General features: G+C 35.8%; 1 protein-coding gene across 1 annotated transcript in view; it reads left to right on the top strand.

Annotated features, from left to right (window-relative positions):
* The window catches only part of CSTF3 (cleavage stimulation factor subunit 3), a 41,661-nt gene extending 21,745 nt beyond the window's left edge, over positions 1-19,916 (top strand). The window contains exons 4-21 of the mRNA XM_072421885.1: positions 6,707-6,739; positions 7,886-7,983; positions 9,699-9,765; positions 9,866-9,900; positions 10,553-10,679; positions 10,772-10,849; positions 11,456-11,618; positions 12,453-12,562; positions 12,647-12,763; positions 13,106-13,180; positions 13,902-14,045; positions 14,623-14,725; positions 15,387-15,456; positions 15,959-16,154; positions 16,495-16,648; positions 17,236-17,330; positions 18,524-18,584; positions 18,949-19,916. Coding sequence (XP_072277986.1) covers positions 6,707-6,739; positions 7,886-7,983; positions 9,699-9,765; positions 9,866-9,900; positions 10,553-10,679; positions 10,772-10,849; positions 11,456-11,618; positions 12,453-12,562; positions 12,647-12,763; positions 13,106-13,180; positions 13,902-14,045; positions 14,623-14,725; positions 15,387-15,456; positions 15,959-16,154; positions 16,495-16,648; positions 17,236-17,330; positions 18,524-18,584; positions 18,949-19,151 — 1,929 coding nt within the window. The 3' untranslated portion in view covers positions 19,152-19,916. The remainder of the gene's footprint in view (positions 1-6,706; positions 6,740-7,885; positions 7,984-9,698; positions 9,766-9,865; positions 9,901-10,552; positions 10,680-10,771; positions 10,850-11,455; positions 11,619-12,452; positions 12,563-12,646; positions 12,764-13,105; positions 13,181-13,901; positions 14,046-14,622; positions 14,726-15,386; positions 15,457-15,958; positions 16,155-16,494; positions 16,649-17,235; positions 17,331-18,523; positions 18,585-18,948) is intronic.
* Positions 19,917-20,119: the final 203 nt, after the last annotated feature.

The following is a 20,119-nucleotide window of genomic DNA, read 5'->3' as shown; positions in this document are numbered from 1 at the left end:
ATTTGTTTTCTTGATGTTTGTTATTAATTGACTGGAAATATAATATTTTCTCAGGATACACAAACATTTCCATTTTTCTTTTACATGATAAAAATACTAATATTAATAGGTCACCAATATTTCCTTTATACTCTTTACTTACCCATAGGGTTTAGCATTTCAAGTGTTAGACCTAAAATCAAGGGCTGTATTTATAAAATAGGGAATCTGGCATTTCCTCATACATTTACAGGTGGGAATCATTACTGCTATTGAAATACATAGACCTGGAAGTTTACCACTAAGTAATGTTTAAAAGAATGTCTGATTCCCTGTTTTATAAATAAACTCTTAGTGCTGAGAGTTAGTTAGAAATCCTTATCTACCTATTCTGATTACTATGGACTAGTACCACGGACTGACTAGTACTGAAATTAGAGAGGCCGCATGACACCCAACAAGTGGTCAGCAGTAATGGCCTTCATATTTCACCTTACAAAGATTTCCTTCCTTGAATCTATATATTAATATTCCTCAACTGTACTTCCTTTTGAGGTTTTACTATCTGACCATTTGATTAGCTTGTAGATCTCAATCTTGGCTGTCACAGCGGTGGTCCCCAGTGATGATCAGCAATTAGATAAAGATAGCAATCCCATGCTTGGTTGCATCTTCATTGACAGAAAACGTTCATTCTGTAGATGCCTGCAGTAATTATCTGTTTGATAGCACAACTGTTGGCTACATTTACGTTATTTAAAAATTGGGGGGTCAGAAGCACTTTGAATGCGTGCTTGGCCATCCTTGAGGACTTCCAGTAATTTAGTAGCCTAATTATGTCAGGCACAAGTGACTTTATATGCAAAACAAAATTTAAAAAGGTGCAATCTTTAGTTTATGAACGACAACAGTACTTATACTTTCATACAATTTTTTGTGAGCTTTCCCATAGTGACGTATATAAAGAACATGGCAAGTCCTTCTCATATCACTAATTTGTCCTTCTTTGGGCAGACTGCAGCCTAATTCTTGTGACGTTCCATATATATTTTAATCTTTGGCACTCATATCCAAGCTATAACCCTCCTAGAGGAAACACTTCATAATTGATGCTTTATACAGCCACCATAATCTATCTAAATTTATATTTACATTTTAAGTCTTTGGCTGCACATTGATTTTAGAAAGTGGCATCTGCAAAGGTATTATCTACCTTCTCAAGGGAAGATTTTGCCATATTGCTACAGAACCATCTGTGAGCTTGGTTTTGGTTGGCTTACTTTAATTTACTTATAGTTAAGAAAGTGGGGTATTGTGGGATGATGCTGCCTAATTAACGGTTACTCCATTGATCCTCCCAAGTCAGCCATGCACAGAACCAATTGATATGAATCCATACTGAAGGATTGTCCTGGCACCTAGGGGACTGCTATCCTGAATTCAGCAGGAACATGAACGATTGGTCTTCTGTGGGCTTTAATTGTAGCTCATTTGCCTAGCTTGCTACTCCCTTCTGGTATAAAGGTAAATAGTGCCATGGCGATCTGCTACTTGTGATAGAAATTTGGGGGACACCATTTTTTCGCTTGCAATCATTTTTTTTTTTATAGAAAATATTCCACAATATTCTAGTAATTAGATGATATTCCAGGATATTCTCAAAATTCCAGTTTTACAGCTTCATTAATTCAATAAGAACAGTTCACATTACATAGTAAACACAATATTTCCTATTTAGAGAATTGATCTACAAGGGAAGCTCCCAGTATCCGAAATAAAAATACTAATGTGAATACTCATTTATTCATTCATAATAAAATTGGCAGACCCAGTGTAGAAAGTCAGAGTTAGAGAACTGTAGAATGGGTTCCTTAATTTTTTAATTAGTGAAGGTTTGGGTTAGGTTTTTAAGAAGTCTCCTTTACTTTCTATAAGAACTGAAAGTGAAAGGAAATCTCTTCAGTACATATACAGACAAACTTATATTTTCCTATTTGGGTAAAAGTTAAAGGGCTGGGACATACTACGCTTTTCAGTTAGGTATACTGAATATTATAATTGTTCTGTTGAACCATGATAGCTATTAACTTTTCTATTGATATGTGTTTGAAAACAAAGATACCCTAACATCTTTATTTTTTCTGCATATCAAGTACAATGTTTCTCAACCAGGGTTCTTTCACAAGTTGGTGGAGGTTCCTTGAGAAATAAACCATTTGTGCCTCTCAGGTCAGTTACCACTGAAACCAATGGTCTTTTTGGCAATCTGTAAGGGTGACATTCTTCCTACTAAGCGACATTCCTTCCCCTATTGACCACCAGGTTAATATAAGTAAGCTGTGGGTATAGTAATATGTAAGTAATAAGTAATGAAGTAGGAGTTCCTTATGACCTGGAATTATTTCAGGGGGTTCCTACTTGTTATAAAGGCCAAGAATGGCTAATTAAGTGACTTAATATACTCAATATTGTATTTGGTACCAGTATAGTTTTGTTTAATCTACACAATCAAAAAACTAACAAACTGGGCATTAAACTTAACTTGGTTTTCCATGCTTTCTCTTTTTTAGGCTATATGCTCAGTGAGTTGCTTGCTGGGGTTTTTGTGCCCACCACAAAATGTATAACCCTATTCTTTTATCTATTTATTTTGATTTAGGAAGCTTGTTACGATTTTATTGTGGTTGGGATAGGCTTGGTTAAGAGAACTGTTTTTTTTTTTTTTTTCCTTTTTTTTTAGTGAATCAGTTTATCAATTTTACTTCCCAGTTATCCACACATTTACTAATAGGAAATGAACCAGTCTCCATCTTTGTGCATCTATTTATTCATCTCTATTTTTGTTCTAGCACACATTTTATAATACTGTTGATATAGTTAAATAATCTTGATAACCTATATTTACACAAGTACTTATATGCACTGCAGTCATTGCTATGCTAAATACATCTCTTTATAAATTTGGCAGCCTAGGACAGGCTCAGAATGAAGCTTAAGTGTTGTATCTTTTCCACCATCATCTCAAGCCTCTGTTTGCATGGGAATGATATTTCACACTTTGTGAACACAGCTTCTAAGTACAGCACATTTTAGTGGTGTATGAAAATGGTGTGTGTGTGTGTGTGTGTGTGTCTAAATTTATGTGCAGTATTTTCCCCAGAGTTTTTTGTTTGTGTGGGAAGAGGCTGTAGATGGGTGGTGACCCAATGTTTCAGGAACCACTCAGAACGAGCCAGCTAGTTACTGAAAATCACTGGGTGGTGCACCCAACTAAAAGGGTCTGGGGAGAACACTGTATGTGATTTGTGTTCTTGATGAATATTGATAACAATGTTTTAGTTGGAACTGCACTTCACCGTTACAGCTGGTTACTTTAATATTGTCTTGAATAGGGGGAGTCTATTTTCTTAATGTTAATTAGATTCTAAGGAGGGTCATATTTACAAAATATTTGTTATCTGCGTTCTTGGAGACCAATAATGTCAGCCAAAAATCTTCCATAATTGTAATTTACCTGTAAAAGCTCTCTTGGTAAAGACATTGAATGGCCAGAGACTGCTGCTGGGAACGGTCATCTTTATTGTGATGGTTCTATCCCACCAAAATCAGAGCTGTCACTCAGATGATGCACTATATTGTTCCCCTTCACTCCTCCACCACCAGCTACATAAAAAGGTCATGTAGGGAGGTAAAAGATCAGTGCAGATGTTAATTATATACTATAAATATATATATGTGTACTATATGAGTATATATATATATATATATATATATATATATATTTATTCCAAGTAAACTTTAACATATTATTGTGCTTAATTACTTAATACACAACTAACTTAATTCTATAGAGAATATAGAATCTGTGATTTAAAAATGTGTCCTTTAGTGCTATTCTATTTAATGTACAGCTCTGCATAATGTCGGTGCTTTATAAATCCTGTTTAATAATAATAAAGTTTTAAAGAGTTGGCATGAAGTAAAGCACTCATGGGCACCTCTTCAGGAATATTAGTTCTCATGTGCAAACATTCTGCTGCATTGTTACTATGTTCTTGGTCACCATTGGCATTCCGATGTATGTATGAGATGGTATCTCACATGCTATTTTAAATAGATTATACTAACTTTACAAAAAAAGATGGAAAAATTAATTCACTGAGAGAGGGTTTGGCATTGAGATATTTATTCCACCAATTCTCACACACACACAGTCTACAATCTAGAATGAGAACCATTGGAGCTACAATTACCTTTTGAAAATGCACACTGCTTGGCAATGTCTTGGCAATCATACTTTGTGATGTTTAGCTTGTAAAGAATAGGCAACAAATAGTCAAATATACCGAACTGTGTATTTATAATATATAATTTATTAAGAAAGAACTAAAGCCTTATCATAAGTGCTAAGTAGCATTTTCAGAAGAACAATAAGCCAGAATAGCCTACATTTTTCTCTGTCTAAGGAGAAAGCAGCTCAAATATGGTTTTAGAACTTGTAGTAGTTTAATTTACTGCAAATTTGACCTTGAAAACTAGGGTAACCTAGGATAATCTGTATTTTTCTAGTAGTGAATATTACTTTCCTCACAATTGCTATATTTTATACTACAGGTATGAAAGGAGAGATAGGAGGGGATGCTTAGGGGCAAAGGATAGATTGGTGATGATTTTTTATAGAGGAGTTGACTCAGAGTTGAGTATTCATACTCACAGAGAATGAATCATGTTCAGTGGGGAAAATGCAGCTGGAAACAGAGCAAGTTGCACCTTTGCTAAAATGGACTTCAGGTCATAGGAGGAGTGCACTGTTGGGTCCTGTAGTATTTTAAACAATGGTAAAAAAGAAGGGTATGTGGAGTACTATGGGTAATGGTGGTAGGAAGGAGCTGTTGCCATTTTATTGCACATTCTATAGAGGGGGAATATTAAGGGTTCAGGCAATCTCATTGACTTTTTGGTAGAGGGTTGTTGGAGATAATCATATACTGGGGATTCAAGGCCATTTTGAAGCTAGAAAAGTTCCTTCAGGACGTTTCCTGTGGGTTAAGAGATAATTTAAGTAAAGTTCCACTTTTAAATAAGTTTGATCAGGCAGGCCATTTTTGCAGAAAGGTACAGGCAATTTCCCTTCTACAATAATCCTTCTTACCTACCTGATTCCTATGTGGAATTGTCAAAAAAGCTGAGCAGCTCATGCTCAGGTGAGTGAAGTGTGCACAGAAGGGTTTAGTTCACTGTTTTGTTACAACGCCCTTAGGAAAGTGGATGCAGGAAAGTATGTAATGTATTTTAGGGGTTACAAAGACTGAATATTATTTGTTTGGGGCACCATTAATAAACCAAAGACCTGCATTATAGCGGGCTGGGGTTTGGAATAGGAGGGAATACACTGATGTACCTGTGATGTTGGGGATATATATTTATTTATTTATTTATTTATTTTTGGTTAGGAAAACCAAATGTGCTTATCTGGACCTTAATATTTGGCACAGTAATAAATATCAGAATATAAAAAGGAATGTGTCTCACACCTTCTTTATGTAGTAAATCAATCCTTTATTTCCTCATTCTGTGCTAGATTAGGAGCCACAATGCTATGTGCAGGGAAGGTGTACTTAAAATAAAGCTTTTCACACAGGTGTTTGTTTTTTTCAAAATATTTTTTTTAAAGCAACCATCACATTGGTTTGCTGCATACCAGCCTGGCTGTCTGTATGAAAATGCTAACTTTAAGACTACGTACACACGTCAGATGATTCTCATCCAATAATTTCCTCGGGGTTAATATCGGAAGAGAATCTGGCGTGTACAGTGCTCATTGTCCATCGTTCTGACAACTGCCCCGGCGATTGAACGGACAACACACTATCATAATGAAAGCAAAGGGGAAAGAGCGATATGGGGTCCGTCATTCTTCCTCTCCATAGAGCAGAATGCCGCTATATGTACAGCACTCGTTTATGCATTGTGCAGTCATTTGTCATTGGAAAGGATATAAACGACAATTATTGCAAGTGTGTACAAGGTTTATTAGGCTCTGCACTCTGTACTAGGTTTATTAGGCTCTGCTTTTTTTCTCTTTACAATATACTTTCTCAACATATTAAGAGTGCTGACGTTTTATCCATTTAGAAAGGCACTTCACTACACAAGAACAATAACCTTTCGTTTGTTTTTGGATGTACAATTGAACATTTCTGAAATGAAAAATATATGTATAAACAGGATACCATTCACAATATTTACATTTTTATTGTTGACTTCTAGAATATTTATTTTTATGCATTCATGGTTTCCATGTGTATTCACTGTTCATAAATAAATAAAATAAGAAGTACAAAACACAGTGCCTCATGGCTCTTTCACACCAAATGCACGCAATATTGCATGTATGTAATAAGTGATCCTATGTGATTTAAAGGATCTACAGTGGGAATTTACAACACCCAAAACTTGCAGGTTCTTTTCAGAATTTATAATGGGTGTGTTGACGTGGACTATGCATTCTGCCTTCATTATAACACACAGAAAACTACTTGGAATTGCATCCGGTGTGAAGGAGCACTGAGAAAAGCAGCAGTATTTAATGTAATGCTTTTCAGGGCCACATTAGGTTAACAAGTCAGATGAGGGAGACAATCTCTAAAGCACTGTAATATAGAATTCACTGAAATATAAAACAAATTTGTAATCATTATTTTCTCTCCTTTTAATTTGTGAACAGATTAAAGCTAAAAATTATGACAAGGTTGAAAAGGTGAGTTTAAACAACAGTTGTCATCACAATCATTTGCACACTATTCAAAACAACCACAAATACTGTATTGTAATCATGAACCATTTACATAATTTGTGAATGCTTTAGGTGGAACTCCAGCCAAAGTTGCAGTAATTCACAGCAGCACTCCATGCGTTGTCGTGCCATTCATTTTGATTGGTTTCCCCAGAACGCATTTGCATTACACGGCAAGCTATAACATATGATGTGTAATATTGCACGCTGCAAAAAACAAGCAGGATCTATTTGCTTATGTTCCTGTGCGCTGCATACCATTTACTGTATTCTCACATAATTGAGCCCTAAAAATTAGAACCCGTTTTTAGGATTTAAATTTGTTTAGGATTGTTTTTTCAGGGATTTAAAAGGCCCCCATTAATGGGGTTACACATATAAAAATTGGTATTCAGAACTGGTTAATATTTTAATATCCTACTGTTTTATATACTGACCTGATAAAAAGGGCCTATTGAATCCTCAAAACATGCTTTTTATGGGACAAAATTCTAAATATACACAATGGAAAACTTCTGGATTTTATTTCCCTTTCCTTTCCATACATCTAGTTTCCACTAACCTAATAGCAGATTCCCGGCTTTCTTCTCAGAAAAGCTTCCTCCACATTAATTTGATTCTAGATTGAAAGGGCCAACCCACATACAAAATCCAGCACCTACCTCTTAGGTTTTTATTGCTGGCAGTCAATACCAGGAAAAAGTGTGAATCTCCTTATTGGGGACACAGCATCAAAAACTCTTCCAACTCTTTCCAAAGACTAGAAAGTCGTGTCTGATGTTAAACTTTAAAAAGAATATATGTCTGCTATTTATATATTGTGTGGTATTACTGAACCATAAAATACATATTCTGGTCATCAGACTATCCACATAAGGAAATTGTTCTGTAATAAAGTAATAAAATTCTGTAATAAAATTGTTCTGTAATTTTCCTGCTGAGAAAATTAAAGCAAAATTAAGTTGTCCTAATTCCAGATGATAATAAAGAAATACCCCCAGAATCCTGAAGAAAATCTATCCATTGTGTAATTACCTCAAGTTGAAAAAATAGTAAAACAAGAGAAAATCATATTGGTGTAGATGACCTATTGTTAAATTTTATCTACAGTTGTTTCAGAGATGCCTCATGAAGGTCTTACACATAGACCTATGGAAATGTTACGTGTCCTATGTTCGAGAGACCAAAGGAAAGCTTCCAAGTTACAAGTAAGTGCACAAAAGGGGCTGCATCAGAAACTAGGAATTGTGGAGCAACTGCATACATTCAAGTTCATATTGTGCAGTCATCAATACACAGTAAAACAAGTCTGCATTGCCAAATCACAATATTTTTCGTAAAGAAAAATACCTTTAAATTTCTCTGTATCTCTATCAAGTGACATAAGACCTAGGCAGAGATCACATGATCTCTAGCTATTAGAAGCATTTTAAATGTTTCACATGCTAAATAGTTTGTAGTTTTTATTAGTCTAAACAGAGTAGCTGAACCACTTTGATGCACTAATAAGAAATAGGCAAAGTCAGCTAGAGCAGATATACTGGCCCCAAGACAATCTATAAGAGGCCTTTAAACTATTTATCACACATCAACAAGATTATTTACAATAGTATGGTCTATTTCACATTTACAATGTGCAGATTCAAAGCTTGTGACACAATGAATTTTTTCTTTTTCTTCTAACTTTTCCTCATTGAAGAGGGTGCGACTATGCCCATGTTCTTCTAATGGTTGACATGTGAAGGCATTTGTAAGTTTGGAAGTTATGAAGTTAAAATAAACACATTGGGCCTGATTTATTAAAGCTCGCCAAGACTGACGAAGATAGACTATCATGAGTAATCCAGAAACTTGGAAAATCATTTGTTTGTAGTTGGCAAATGCTTTAAGTCCTGGACAACATCCATTCCTTGTTTGCTGGATCACCTATGATAGTTTATTAGCCCTTTATCTGCTTATGTCAATAGGACTTGGTTGATATAAACCTGGCCAGGAGTAGAATGGACATTCAGGCAATTTCTCACTCTCATCACCACCAATGTGTTGCACAGTTGGCTAGGTGTGGTTGTGGTCAGATGTGACCATACCTAATATTTAGTAAATACCCATACGTATATGAATATGTATTTTGAGAGCCATGTACATGAACATCAAATGCCAGAAGATAAACTATTGGTTTTGTTACATTCAAATTTGTTCCATTCACAGGCAGAATTATCATCGTTGAAAGTCTTACATTTTTATAAATCAGTACTTGACATATAAACTGTTAACTTTAGCATGGCCTAAATTACAACTGCAGTAATTATTCTGCTGTCCACTCCACTGATACCTGATTTATACAAGTGCTTCATCACATTTATAATAATCTGTTCCAGCCTGCACTGTCACTTTGGGTTTCCAACAATGACAGTCTCTAAAGAATGTTAAGTACCCAGCAAAGATTACCAGATAACCAGAAGTACCCAGGGGGATTGTAACTTTAATTGGGAGGGCATTCCTTTTATGAAATAAATAAGAGTATGTGCTATATGTAGGAGAGGCACATAAATCATTTTGGGGGAGGCTTGTCAGTTGTCCCAATTTGACACTAGCTCGGTTGAAGATTAAGCTTACTTTTACAAAATTTAGGTGTCCTGATGTTTTCATTATGTATTGCAAATAAACATACTAATTAGTATTTCATTTTTTAGAAGAAGCCAAATGAGAGCAGCATGGCCTACATGCATTTTATAGTTTGGTTACATTTTGGCCATTAGCTTTACTTGTTTATTTGAAGAAGATGGCCTCTGTTGGGCTAATTATGTAATAGTTATAATTAGTTATAAATAGTTATAGGTTATAAAATAGTTATAATTATTTTTATATATTATAAATATATATAAATGTATATTTATAATTATATGATTTTTTTTTCTTGCAGGGAAAAAATGGCACAAGCATATGACTTTGCTCTAGACAAAATTGGCATGGAAATAATGTCATATCAGGTATAATCTTTTTTACATAAAAAAAAAAAAAATAAAGCTAATATGTATCATGTTTCCTCATATGTAAAGTCACATTAACACCGTTTTCTTTTATTTTTAGATCTGGGTCGATTACATCAATTTTTTGAAAGGAGTGTAAGTTTTTCCTGCTAACATTATCACAGTTCCTTGAACTAACGTGGCTAAAATAGACTTCACACTTTAAAAAAGTCTCATGCAACATTTATTCTATAAACTAAAATGAAATCTTTGCAACCTAACATAATGATGTATGATTTAAAGAGAACTGCTGCCTTGAAGTAATGCAAGCACAGAGCTTTTGGGGCTTTTAGGGAATTTCTTTGCAGCCCAGAATGACTTAGAATAATAAGTATGCTTAAGAAGTTAAGGCTGCACTGGTGCTACTCTATTTTTAGCTAAATGGGGTACCTGCAGCTAGAACCCACACATGTGATGGTGACAGTGGGTGGCGGGAAAGCCTAAAGAGTTCAAAATAGTATAATTTAGTAGGGGACCTGTGTTCTTGATGGAATTGCATTTTAGGCAGTGACAAATATACCAGCACTCTTTCAGCAAAGAAAGTAACTTATATAGTAAAGGTGTACAGATTCCCCTCCAAAAGAGTGTTTACATGAATGTATTGAAACGTTACAACATACAGGCCAAATCTAAGACCAAGCGTAACAATCAAGTGTCCAGTCTTATGTCTATATCTTAAATCTTGTGATAAAAAAGCATATATAAAAATGTCAGCACATTGTGAGGTGTTTGGTTTCTTTCCAATCAGGGAAGCTGTGGGATCTTATGCAGAAAACCAAAGAATCACAGCTGTACGCAGGGTCTATCAGCGAGGTTGTGTCAATCCGATGATTAACATTGAGCAGCTCTGGAGAGATTACAACAAATATGAAGAGGTAAGCTGTGAAGCCAGATCTTGGGATAGTATTTGTCAATCAAATAAACTGTGTGCCTCAAGTAACTGTAATACTATGCCTGCTGTCTCTAGGGAATTAATATCCACCTTGCAAAGAAAATGATAGAAGACCGGAGTAGAGATTATGTGAATGCCAGGAGAGTGGCTAAGGTGAGTTTTTAAAGTGTCAGTCATGACTGACACCTGTAATGCTCTTGAATGACTGCTGATTTCATTGTGATGTCTTCTTTAGAGTGACTGGCATACTAACCCTTTCATGAATAAAAAGGGGAAAGGCTACAGGGGTATCTTCCCAGGGTGTGTAAACATACATTTATGAAAGGGATATTTTTCAGGTTGTCGACCTGCTTGTAAAGATTTCTGGTTTTGCAAGCTAGTCTCTTCATGGTTTGGATGTGTTACCTATAGCAGCCTGGTCAAAAATTTAAGAACAAAACCAAAGACATGTCTTTTGCATAGGGTTACAAGCGTGCCACATGCTTAAAATATTTCAGCCAACATAGCTTGTAAAAGTTATGAGTAGAGAGAGAGTAGAGGGTGATAACTTTTTTCTTTGCAAATGTCTTCTTTTTTTCTTTTTAAGCATTGACAAAGTTACTTTGGGGGTTACCTGTCAGATTTTACTTTGTTGAAGTTTGAATGACTTCTATCTGATCTCCTTATTCAGTTCTTAAGTTTTTCTATGAATTGTGTTTGATGATTAGGATCTAGGAAACAAATTAGGATATTCTAATTTTCTTTATCTTCTAAAAAAAGGAATATGAAACTGTGATGAAAGGCTTGGATCGCAATGCTCCCTCCGTACCCCCACAGAATACCCCTCAGGAAGCTCAGCAGGTAGAGATGTGGAAAAAATACATACAGTGGGAGAAAAGTAATCCCCTCCGTACCGAAGACCAGACCCTTATAACAAAAAGAGGTATGATCCTGTTTGAACATTGGTGTTTAACGGGGTTGTAGGAATCAATCTGAAGCAGCTTTGTACTCTGTGTCCATTCTAAAGTGGACACAGGCTTACAAACTTCTCATGGGCCTTCTATATAATTAGAAAAACATTGGTAATATATTGATTGCAGAAAAGAATACCACATGTATACCAATCAAACTGCAGGACAGGCCTATACACACTTCAGTCAATTGCAGTCTTAACTAAGGAAAAGTTTTTTTCGGTGTCTGGGCATCAGGCAGTGGAGTTCTTGATAACCAGTGCAGAATGGACCTCCTAAGCCAGGGAAACAATTCGCTTTGGAAATCATGGGTATTTAAGCTCAGAGCTATCAAAAACTTTTAAAAAACTTTTAATAAGGTCTATGTCATAGTTAGGGAGATTGTCCCTTCCTTTCCTGATTTTAGGTGGGACACACATGGGGTTGGAGTATTCACAATCTCACCATTATGGAATAACAGAAATAATTTCATTTCAGGTGAGGAAGGTTTGAAGAACCCCTCTGTGTCTTTCTGTCCCAGTGATACCCCTTCCTCTGATTTCTTGTTGTTGTGGTTGTTGTGGCGTCACAGGAACAAAAAGGATGAAAAAATCCCCAAAAGACAACAATGCAACATACCAGAATGTTTAACCATACCCCATTCTATATTTTTTAAATGATTAGCCAGAGCTGGATTTGAGCTCCATACATGTGTATTTGTAACATGTTTTTAAAATAGTCCATTTTAATTCCTGGAAATCTTTTATACCGTTGTGACATTCCTTTGGAGATGTATTCCTGCTGATGGTCATTGTATTCTTTTTCAGTTATGTTTGCTTATGAGCAATGCCTATTGGTGTTGGGGCATCATCCAGACATCTGGTATGAAGCTGCACAGTACCTGGAACAATCCAGCAAGCTGCTAGCCGAGAAAGGGGTACGTCCTTTATATATGTTTCTGAGCACAGTCTGTATTTAGTATTGAAATGTTGGTATTTATTATTCTCACCTTTCTTTACAGGATATGAATAATGCTAAACTGTTCAGTGATGAAGCTGCCAATATTTATGAACGTGCAATTAGTACCTTGTTAAAGAAAAACATGCTGCTGTATTTTGCCTATGCTGATTATGAAGAGGTATGCTTTAAATTAAAAAGACATTTCACCTTAACAATACAATAACTGAGTCTGGTACATGTTTTTTTATTGTTGAAACCTGCCTTCCACCAGTATGCAGAAAAAAAGCACTAGTGTGGACATATTCATGGGATAAGGGAAATCTGTAAAAAAAAATCATTTTTTTCCACGTTATCAATACTGAACTGAGTATTTCACCACATTAGACACAACTGGTAAAAACTTTGATTGGTGATATATTTGGCAGTCTTGGCCCCGCAATAGAATCTGTATTTTGTTTCAGAGCCCATGATATGAGTTTATACATTTGCTTTATGTAGTTAATTCTTGTTTGCATTGCAGAGCCGCATGAAGTATGAGAAAACTCACAGTATATATAACAGACTTCTTGCCATAGAGGACATAGACCCCACTTTGGTACGTTTTTTCATTCTGTATTTCTGTGTTCAAATGTACTTAAAGTAATCCGCTAAATAATCTATTTAACTAAGCATGACAGGTAGAAAGATAAAGCTGATTATGGTTTGTAATTTGAAGAAATATCCTGTTAAGCATTATCAATAATTTCTTATTTACATTGATATAATGTGTTAGTTCATTTTCCTGGAGTTTTTTACAGTATATTGTCAGCGAAATGCCATACAAAAATGCATACATGCCTGATCCCTTACCCAAATTTTATAGTGTGCACTTACAGTACTACTGACAATTTTCATCATGGGTCTTATTGTAAAGTGGGCATTGTTAGGGACATCTTTACCAGTATTTCCTTCATAATATAATAGAAGGATTACAGTAAGATTGTTATTTTATGCAATACCGCCAATTATGTATCCAAATGTTTGTAATAAATCATTTTCTAAGTGAGAATTTTAAACTTTAAATTAATTTTCTATTTATTTGATATTAATAAGCTATTTTTGCCATCTCAAAAACATCTTTGTAATGATCTTTGCATCATCTACTTTTGTTGTCCTTGGTCAAAACAGATCTCAGTATGCTTTTTGCATTTCTATTTGTGACTTGGATGGATGATAAAAAATTCAGTCAGAGGAGGTATTTTACAAAAGTAACACCTAGACAACATGTGTGATAGGGAAAATCTGATATTCTAATTGTCGGTATTATACTTCCCCAGGTTTATATCCAATACATGAAATTTGCAAGACGGGCAGAGGGCATCAAAGCTGGACGAATGATCTTCAAAAAAGCCAGAGAAGATATCCGGACGCGCCATCATGTATACGTCACAGCAGCCTTAATGGAGTATTACTGTAGTAAGGTGAGAAGGTTAGGCAATGCTTTGACAAATAAATAAAATAAGTTCAGTCCACAGATGGACCACATACAAGAAAGGGCTACTTATTAAAAAAAAAAAGTTCAAAGAGATTGGAAAATGTCACACATGGCTAACATATAGAAATAATGGGATGCAAAAGAAAAAGACCTTTGTATGCAAACAGCACTGACTTGACATGTCCTTTGTATTTATACATTATTTCTTTATCCTTAGAAGTTCAACTTTAAAAATAGTTTTCTACACCTACAAAAGGGTTAAATATGATGTTGAAGTTGCTGGGCTTTGTCCTCCTTTGTTTTGTAAAGCTAACAGGACATGTAATTGTAGAACATTACTTCAAGTTTTATCTGCCTCCATGTGAAAGCTGAATTTCTATTCTTTGCCATGACTTTGCATACTTTCTCAATATTCTTTTTGGGGAAATGCTTTTCTTTATGTTGTGTGGTTGTGCTGTGTACATGCAAGCCTAGTGAATTGAAGACGATACTAGCAAATATTACACAGTTACAAGCGACTCAAACTGTGTTCAGAAAATTGTAAAACAACCTTTCTTTTGCAGGACACTTCAGTGGCCTTCAAGATATTTGAGTTAGGACTGAAGAAATATGGAGACATCCCTGAATATGTTCTGGCTTATATTGATTATTTGTCTCACCTCAATGGTAAGTTTCCTGGGTATTGTGATATCACAGCATCCTCCTTTCCCCTTGAGCTGGAGATTTTTACACTTTGGCGTGAGGGCGTTGTTTTTTTTTGCCTTTTGAGCTGTGAAGTTTAATAGGAGTCTATATGGCATCACTATGTTAAAAAAGGTGCAGCCGTAACAATGGTGACTTTGGGTGCGTACAGCAACCCTTTTGGAAATAAGGTGGATTTTGTGGTTCTATGATGGTTTCATCCCATGTGTTGCTTTCTGTCGTCCTCCCCGCTGTCCAATTGAAGGAACTATGGTTTCATGGTTCAATTTTTTTTCTCTTCTAAAGAAGTTGACGTGATCCATGAAACGCATGGAGGGTAGCATGTCTCTGTTAGTTGCATTTTAAAGAGAGCGTGTGTATGTCTGTATACATGGTAGTACTTTTTTTAAATTTAAATGTTTTTCTAAGATTATTTGGTCATATTTATTGAATCAAATGTATTAGAATCATATGGTAAAAAAATCTTTTTGGAAAGAGAAATGTTGAGTATATGGTGCCTTAAAAGTCCCAAATGTATTTTTTGAAGTATTAAAGTGGTTATCCATAATATGTGCCCATTACAGCAAAGGATAATCCTGCACACTGCCCAGGCTGCATATATGATGTGTTTTTCTTTTTTCTGCAGAGGACAACAACACAAGGGTATTATTTGAACGAGTTTTAACATCAGGTAGTCTGCCACCTGAGAAATCTGGGTATGTATAATTTTATTTCTATAGAAATCCTAACAGTATCACAAGTTTTTTAAAAAATCTAAATCTAATACGTGATGCTGCCAATAAGTAGTCAGCCACATTTCAAAGGACATTTTTTGTCATCCCAAAAAAGCAATGTTTGATTTTTTGTTACTTTAAACCTGCTGTACAAATACTGGTAATTATTCTGTATCTGCAAACCAAAATCAGCAAAAAGATATAAACATGGTTACTACCCAGTTAGGCAAGTTGTCACCAGCCACTAAACTAATCCAACAACTCAAGACCATTTGCAACCTGGTAAGGTATCCAGGGACATGCAAACTGTTTCATTGTAGATATTAATTTGGGAATTCCTTTTTATTTTATACAAATCCCTTGAACCTATTGAGAAAATCAGTTTGGCTTTCTTTTAAATATTTTCACTCATCAACCACCAATAGCAGTAAATATTGATTCATTTTTTATTGTTAAGAAATAATTCATTTTGTTGTTTCTTTAGTGAGATATGGGCCCGATTCTTGGCATTTGAGAGTAATATTGGAGATTTAGCCAGTATACTGAAAGTAGAGAAGAGGAGATATACCGCATTTAAAGAAGAGTATGAAGGGAAGGAGACAGCATTGTTGGTGGACAGATACAAGTTCATGGATCTGTACCCTTGTTCTGCAAGTGAACTCAAAGCTTTAGGATATAAGGTACGCCTAAAAGAATGTTATTTAACCTCAGTTTCCACTTTTGTGGCTGTACCTCTCACTTTTTTATGTACCTTACTAATACTATCTCTCAATTTTTGATTTCCTCTTTGGTCTGTCCTTGACTTTCTTTTTCCAATAAATTTTATCTCCTTTAAGTTTCAAGCTTTTTTTTCTCTTCTGTCTTTTCTGGTATCTTGCCACTTCTCTCATGTTTTGTTCATCTCTGTTTAACCTGTTTATTTTATTCCTCATTTTTCTTCCATTACTCCATGTACTTCTTCTTACAACACATCATCAAACCTTGCTATTATGTAATAACAATATGCATCTATTTTTGTAGGATGTCTCCCGTGCCAAATTGGCTACTTTAATGCCAGACCCAGTGGTGGCTCCTTCAATAGTCCCATCCCTAAAGGATGAGATTGACAGAAAACCTGAATACCCCAAACCAGATACCAGCCAGATGATCCCTTTCCAACCAAGACACCTAGCTCGTAAGTCATAGTCAAGATTTTGACAGTTGTGTGTATGATTACACAAAATCCTTAGAAGGGCAATAGATTTGTGTGGATCCTGTTTGGGATACAATGATTGTCCTTTTAGTTGGCTTTATCCAGTATTAGCAATATAGTTTTTACTGATAGATCTTCAAAAAAAACTCTGATGTTATAAATCCTTCCCACAAGCTTCTCAAAAATATAACTAAATCAAACAGCATTGTCACAATATTATTAAGGCCATGCAACCAGGAAATGTGACAATCTTATGTGACACAGACCCATAAGTCCAATATAAAGTCTTAGTGTTTATAGGCAAAAATGACACTTAGAAGACCTTTCTGTCACCAAACATCATACAGGTCTGAAATCATGGAGGACGCTTAGATATGTTTGGTATGTTTATGTTTCTCATGGTTTATGAACTCTGTGGGGTAGGGGGGTGACTGGTAATTTTAGTTTCAAAGCACTTATGGTTTAGAAAATTGTATCATTAGTGGTCCTGATTGTATGTGTGTGCTGGAGCATCAGATAAACATGTAACAAATTCTGATCTAATGAGTGCTCTGTTATGTGTTTTGTAGCTCCTGGACTTCACCCAGTGCCTGGAGGGGTCTTCCCAGTGCCTCCTGCTACTGTGCTATTAATGAAACTGCTCCCTCCACCTCTGTGTTACCAGGTACATAAGTGTCATCCTTTTCTCAATATTGTCTTTATGCTTTCATATCCTTTCTAATATACCAATACCTAAATAATACTACAGCGGTTTCTATTGTGACCTTCTTGTCTAATAGATCCTAACAGAAAAATTGTAACTTTTTTAGAACTGGTTCTGCCACATCCACTGAGGCTTCCGTCTTCATGTTAGTTTCTGTTTTTTAGCCTAATAAAACCTGTAGAATAGAGGGAAAATTTGTATAGATTTCCAGTCACATATACACTTTTCCATATCCCTCCTTAAGTGTAAGTACAGGCAGTCCCCGGGTTACATACAAGAGAGGGACTGTAGGTTTGTTCTTAAGTTGAATTTGTATGTAAATGGGAACAGGTACATTATTTTAATAAATGCATGTAGGACAGATGTTTGTCTCAACATATTATTAGGCAGCGTGATGTCAGTTACTGGATAAAATCCTCACTGTGAGTTAATCACAAACAAAGCAATAAACATTCATTAACTTCTGGAGGAAGCTGTGCCTTGATATGCAAAAAGATACAACTGCAGAGTTTGTCTTGGTCGTTAAAGAGTTACAAGAGGTTGCAGAACAGCTCAGCCCTTAATATAATCCACAATCTCAGCTGTGTTTACCAAAAGATTTCTTCTGCAAGTCATGCAACCCTCCCCCCAATCAAGCCTCTGTCCTGCACACTGGCTAGCAGGGAAGCCCCGTTCGTATCTAGGAGTCGTCCATATGTCTGATGTCCTTAATTCGGGGACTTCCTGTAACAAACTAATAGGTCACTATTCCATATAATGCTTTATAACTTAGTTGTGGGTTGTAAAAATGCCCTCTATCAGATCCTGACTGTACTGTACTGAACTATAGTAATGTACATGGTTATACCTATATGTATCTCTTGCTAACCAGAAACGGCAACTGTCCTACACAATAGACAGTTCACTGCATGTGTTGCTTCTTTGATCCATTTCTTTTGCTTTGTATCCTTTATTTGGACCTATGAGGATGTAGTGGGGTTATGCCCCTTGTAGACATGACCTGTAAGGAGTTGACTCACTAGTAAGGCCAGGTTGGCGATGGCAGAAGTTACCAGTGGCAGCTATTTATTTCCATTTTAACTTTAAACAATTCTACCACTTATTTTTTGTATTAAAATTAAGGCACAAAAATAACTTTATTTTTATCCCAATAGGGTCCTTTTGTGCAGGTTGATGAACTTATGGAGATCTTTCGCCGGTGTAAGCTTCCAGATAGTAAGTAATGGCTCCGCATGCTGAAACTAATGAGAAAATATATTGAATTGCACGTTTTATGTTTTTTCCACCTCATGCCTTTTTGTTTGGTTTTCTTTCCCTGATTTCCCTGGTTATTTGAATTACAGCAGACAAATTCCTTTTCAGATCCAGATTAATAATTTAGAACGTTAGCTGTTCAGGAGCAAGAAATGCTAACTTGTTTTGACCTTAGTCTCATTTTTTGACTAGGTTAGTAATTTAGAAGTGGTGAAGCCAGAAACAGCCATGCATCTAGCATTTTTAAAAGGAAATCTGCAATGGCAGCTTTTTATTTCTCTTTTATGGAATATGTAGCAATCTTTAATATATGATTTCTTTCCAGCTGTTGAAGAGGCGATCAGAGTCATTACGGGGGGTCAGGTAGAACTTATGCAGGAGACCAACGGACCAGTTGAAGTGAGCACCCTGATTAACAAATCACTCAAAAGACCCAACGAGGATTCTGATGATGATGAAGAAAAGGGTGCTGTAGTGCCTCCCGTTCATGATATCTACAGAGCTCGGCAGCAGAAGAGGATTCGGTGAAGTTGTGTGAAATTCAAAAAGACGTTTATAAGAGAAAGACTTATCAAACATTGGTTTTTATTGCCTCAAACCTTCTGCTTTAAGGACAAGACTTTGTTAATTGCACCTTGGAAGTGAGTGAATATTGGTGCCTGTGAAGAGTAAAAACTATTTCCTTCAGAAAGGAGAAAGTCTTCAGTTGTATGTTCTTCATGCTTGTTTTATTGTACAGAGAAGACCCACCGAGGCTTCATCATTTTATTTTCAAAAACTGGATGGCTTAAAACGGCAACTGTATGTGTTTTTTTTTTTTTAACTCAGTACATCAACTTGATTCCCCAAACGGCCTCACCTTGTTTTATTTGTTGCAGGGTATCAACATTTTTTTTTAAAATTTGCATTTCATTCTGTATTTACATTCCTGCGCACTAGAGGGGGCTACAGCCTTTTGCTTTGATTGAGTTTTATTCATATGAAACAGCTGCTATTTTTAAACAACACTGTAAGAAAGGAGATATCACTATGAGAAACCATTTCATTCTGTACCACTTGAACTTCAGATTTGTGAAATCCACTGTTCATTTCCAGTTTCTTCTCTGTATTGTGCTGGTGTTGACTGTACTGCTCCGCAGAGGACCTCGGGGAATTTTTGAAGAGGCAAAAAGGTTTAACATGTAAGTCCAGTTTTTTTTTTTAACTCTTATCTGTCTGCCTACTAGGCAGCCATAGGTTTTTTTCCATACGTTAAATAAAAGGAAATTGAATAAAGCTGAATGTGAGATTTAATTTGTAGTACTGTTGTGTGTGTGAAAAGCTTGGGTTTTTTGTGAGCAGCACTCACATGTGGCCATGTTGCAGTATACAGAACTGGCTGCAAACACACATAGTGACTTCTGTGATCCTTAAAGTGGAACTAAAGTTCCATATTTAAAAATATTTCATCAGGCATGTTATTATTGCAAAAAAGGGGCAGGCGATGTTCCTTCTGC

Source organism: Pyxicephalus adspersus, chromosome 9 (genome assembly GCF_032062135.1).
Source record: "Pyxicephalus adspersus chromosome 9, UCB_Pads_2.0, whole genome shotgun sequence".
In the NCBI taxonomy this organism is placed as follows: domain Eukaryota; kingdom Metazoa; phylum Chordata; class Amphibia; order Anura; family Pyxicephalidae; genus Pyxicephalus; species Pyxicephalus adspersus.
The sequence above is the reverse complement of the archived record's forward strand: the minus strand, read 5'-3'. Positions and strand labels throughout refer to the sequence as shown.